This window comes from Limulus polyphemus, unplaced genomic scaffold (genome assembly GCF_000517525.1).
Source record: "Limulus polyphemus unplaced genomic scaffold, Limulus_polyphemus-2.1.2 Scaffold642, whole genome shotgun sequence".
Classification (NCBI taxonomy): domain Eukaryota; kingdom Metazoa; phylum Arthropoda; class Merostomata; order Xiphosura; family Limulidae; genus Limulus; species Limulus polyphemus.
In genome coordinates, this window is record NW_013666252.1 from 222108 (window position 1) to 226772 (window position 4665).

Consider the following 4665-nt stretch of genomic DNA (forward strand, 5'->3'; position numbering starts at 1 on the left):
ATATAAATATATATATACGTACTAGAAACGGAACCTACCTTACTTGAACAATGTGAACATGTAATATATAATATAAACGGACCAGAAACTGAGCCTACCTGAGTTGACCAGATGTGAACACACTTATCAAACGATCCACTAGCCAGGTATTTCCCATCAGGACTAAATGCTACACTGTAAACTGGCTCTGTATGTTTAGTTAAAGTAAAAAGACAGACTCCTCTTTCTACCTCCCAGAGCCTCACTGTAGAATCAAATGAAGCACTGCAAGAAGAAAATTCAACATTACTTTTTTAAAGCAGCCTATGAACTTACAGATTTTGTTTATACTGTTATTCACAAATACATTTACACTATGCCAGTCTTTAAAATAGTTTGTTTGCTGTAACCCTAAAAAGATTTAAAATGTCGGTAGGTAAATATTTTGTTGTTTTTTTAATTGCTTCACAACATAAATTTTGGAGATAACACAAGTTCTGTGATCACCTAAAACATAATGCATTAAACCATGAATATAATTACTATAAACATTTATTCTATGAAGAGAATTACAGAAATTTCAAAATCTTTCGCATGGTCGATATAGACTTGCTGGTCGATATAGACCTCGAACAACGAGGTTGAATTGATTGTTGCCGACAATTTTATAGTTTGTTTCATCTCATTTGCCAAGTAAATCTACGAGTACTTCCATTCACTGGATAAGTTTGCAATCAGAATTAAATTTATTTTTGATCCTAATCCTCAATCCATGAGAACAGTTTTAGGATACAGATACACTGAACAGACTTATGTTTGTCATGTCGTTGTTGTATGCTCATTAATAGTAAATTCACTCCTGCTAGGTCATGTATTTATTAGTTTAGCATGAAGGGTCCTGGTGATGAGACAAGCCATGTTGTCAAACTTCAATGCACTGAAATTAAAGAATAGGTTGAACAATCGCCAATTCTTTGTTATATTTTTATTTAAAGAATGATAATGTTTCGAGCTAGCACTCTTCGTCAGATCGTACAGCTTACAACAGCTTCTATATGCTCTTCACAGATAAACTTATAAACACACAATCTAGATCTATTTCACTATATCTCTCACTAACTTTGTCTTACTTGAACTACATTTTGGACATGTATTTATACATAGCAACTGAGGCCCAGAACTTTCTACACACTACGAGATATGATGATGTATTAATATTCAAGAAAAACTTAGATGGTTCTAAAACATAATGCAATAATATGACAATTGAACTAAACAAAGTATGATCTGCACAGTTATGTAAACAGGATAAAATATCACTTCTAAAAATAACTAAATTTAACACTGGTGCAATACTTAAATTAAAACAGTCATGTATAACTAACAATATTCTAACCAAAATACAGCGATAGAAATTTTAAAGTCGGCAAATTTTGTTTGATGGGTCAGTAGATCGGCAGGAATTGGTAAAAATAAAAATTTACAAGGTCATAATGTAATAAAAATGTCTCAGTCTGCCCCAATTTCAGGTCAGTCAGGTTACAGCAAACTGAAATATTTTTAAGCCTAGCCCTAGGTATACATACAATTATAAAAGAATTAACTGCTTACCTTCAATCAGGATTAAAATAATTAAAACCTTAAACATCTCTGGAAGAAAAACCTTTGTTAACAAGATTGGGTATAAAAACAATCAAAACTACACACATTTAAATATACTGTAATTACCTTGCTAATATCAAATTCATGTTAGGGTTGTTGGTACCAGGACCAGTAGGGCTCCACTTGATTGTATAAATCTCTTTGTTGTGAGCTTGAAGATCATGTACACATGTATCTTGCTTCATGCTCCAAATCTACATGAGGAAAGATCAATAAAAGCACGACACAATCTAAAACAAAAAATAAACTCACTGTTGTTTGAACCATTTTGTAATAAAGCTTTAACCAACGAATATTTTTTATTAATTGATTCAATTCTTCATTGACATTTATTATCTTTAATGAAATATAAATGTTATATATTCTGATACTATGTAATGAAGAAGAAAAATTGAAGTTCAAAGCATTTGTATAAAAAGTTCATAATTTTAAATGTGAGCTCGCTATTGGGAAATATAATTTCACTTTTCTAAAATTAAAAAATTAATAAAAATATTAACAAAATTACAAAAATTCTTCAAACATTCAGACTAGAAGTGTTTGGATGTACAACAAAAGTGAACTTTTTCATTATAACACTTTATTTTATGCCTCAGTATTTCAGTTATACAACCTTATCAAGAGATTGCAGAACAGATAAATCTGTTATAACAGTAAAGTATCCTTTTTTAAGTAAAATATACAGTGAGATGGCTTCAAGCAAGTTAGATGAATGATACTTTGTTGAATCAACAATCTATAGTTCTGAAGACAATAACAGATTCTTGTGTAGAAATTGTAAAAGATTAGCAGGGTGAAAATAAGCAAAACAACAACTATAAATAACTGATAAGTTAAATTTGTGATTAAAAACGTATGTTAGTGATACTGACTTGTCACACATTACTTCACACTTCAAAACAAACGAATATTTATTTTTGGCAAAAATTATTGTAGATATTGTAGAATGTGCAAGTGTAAGTTCTATTATAGCTAAATATTTCTTTGTGTCTGTTTATTTTAGGATTTTTATCTTTTTTCGATAAGCAAAGCGTTTTGTATTTTTTTGCTGTAAAACCTTGCAATTTAAAAAGGATGTTTACTGCAAAGAAAGCCATTCACAAATACATTTACACTAAATACCTCTGGAAGGAAAACCTTTTCTAACAAACCTACACACACACATATATATATATTTAAATATACTGTAATTACCTTGCTAATATCAAATTCATGTTAAGGTTTTTGTTACCAGAACCAGTATAAACTCTTTTTTATATAGAATTCTGATATGTTCCAATATATGTCTATGTAAAGATCTTTCTATTTCTAAAGTGTATATATTCACACAAGATTACATCTAAGTTGGTACATTAAATTTTTTCTTTCGCATTTCTCACTTGCACCACTAACTTTTGAAAAGCAAGTGTTAATGTGAAAGGCATGTGCACTAAAAGTTTTTTAAGTGTCCTGTTTTTTGTGTTACTCTGATCCATAGCTTGATTTTCCAACTTGAATTTTTTGGTAATGAACATCCTAATGTATGTCACAGTGAATGTGACTGTGGGATTTATAGCAATTTTTTTGTTGGTATCTGCTTTCTAAAAAAACGTATTTTGAAGTTAAAGTTTTGAATAATGTCAATGTAAACTCTTTATTTCACTTACTATAGTATCTTTTATTTACATTAGATGATATGATGCTTTTACATACTTTATGTTATTTCTTTATCACTGATTATCAAGTAAGCAGATAAGAAAGATAAGCTTCTCTCTTTTTCACTTATTTCAAAGTGAATTTAAATCCTTCTAGGAAAGTGAAGTGTCATTGATATCCCTTGCTTTTTTTACTTTTCACAGTAGAAATACTTAACCAAATGAAACATAGTATAAACTACGTAGTACCAACGTTACAAAATTCATATTATTTAGTTTAGCTTATTCTATAAAATTTTAGATTATTAAACCTACAAAACTTTGTTGTGAAACATTGTTTTTAAAAAAAAAGTAAAAATAATCATCTTTCTTCTTAGAATTAAAAATGTTTTATTGCTGATTAGAAAGTTCTATTTTATATATCCACTTAGTTTCAACTTGGTTGATATTAACAATTTATTTTGTTGGTTGTATTAGTCACAATTTCCAGCAATTAATTGTAAAAAAAAAAATGGCAAAAAAATATTCTGATGACCTACAACCTAACCTTTCACAATGATGTCTCCATTACTTTTGCCAGGCTAGGTAACAATATTCTAAGTCGAGATAAATATACTGTCTTTTCAATAAATAATGATTTGAGTCATCTGAATACTTTTGCTGTTGTCTACAATACTTGCTGAACTTAACTAAGATTACCTTGTATCAGGTTCATAAAACAAAATTTCTGTAGCTTTCAAACAATTAAAATTTCGTATACAATTTTTTTTCCAACAACTAAACAAATGTATAAGAAACTGTAAAAAAAAATTCTCAGATCTGTAATTTGTTCTTCTGTCTTCTAAGACTTCCCATGAAACCATACATTACTGCTCACCTGACTTTATTCACTCTTCATTGACATAAACGGTTTATAATCTGTTCTATCCAATGCTAATTAAACTCTGACTGTAGCTATTTTTAAAGCTGTGCTTCATTACAATTAAAATTTATCTGACCACTTGCTGTGACATAAAAAGGTAGAAACAAAGGTCAGTAACAATAAAACCTCCAGAGAAGGAATATTACACAAGAAACAAGACATGAATACTTCTATTCTCAAGTAACAGCAATTCTTTAACAAATATAAGCCTATAATTTCAAATGGACAGAAAAATTATAAAAAAAAATCTGTGTATTGTTTACAGGCAAGACTTGTCAGAAATAACACTTTGGAAAAAAATTTTCTATGCAAATTGCACAAAATAAATATAACAAAAATAAAAAAAATACAACTTTAAATATTTTTGAGTTAACCCTTTCCAGACGGGTCATGGGTGAAAGGCCATGTCATCAAGTTTACTGACTCGCATTCAAAATTATATTGAACTACTATTTCATGAATTTATGT

The 4665-nt window shown here is 29.1% G+C and overlaps 2 protein-coding genes across 4 annotated transcripts in view; both read right to left on the minus strand.

The window, feature by feature from the left end:
- The window catches only part of LOC111085825, an 8636-nt gene extending 4407 nt beyond the window's left edge, over positions 1–4229 (minus strand). Inside the window, exon 1 of the mRNA XM_022386175.1 lies at positions 4219–4229. The gene's annotated coding sequence lies outside the window, so the exon portion shown is untranslated. The remainder of the gene's footprint in view (positions 1–4218) is intronic.
- LOC106459643 (F-box-like/WD repeat-containing protein TBL1XR1) overlaps positions 1–4665 on the minus strand; it is a 71626-nt gene that overhangs the window by 13614 nt on the left and 53347 nt on the right. For all 3 annotated transcript variants that reach the window (XM_013919279.2, XM_013919278.2, XM_022386174.1), the window contains 2 exons: positions 1708–1835; positions 99–264 (listed from right to left, as the gene is read on the minus strand). In XM_013919279.2, coding sequence (XP_013774733.1) covers positions 99–264; positions 1708–1835 — 294 coding nt within the window. The remainder of the gene's footprint in view (positions 1–98; positions 265–1707; positions 1836–4665) is intronic.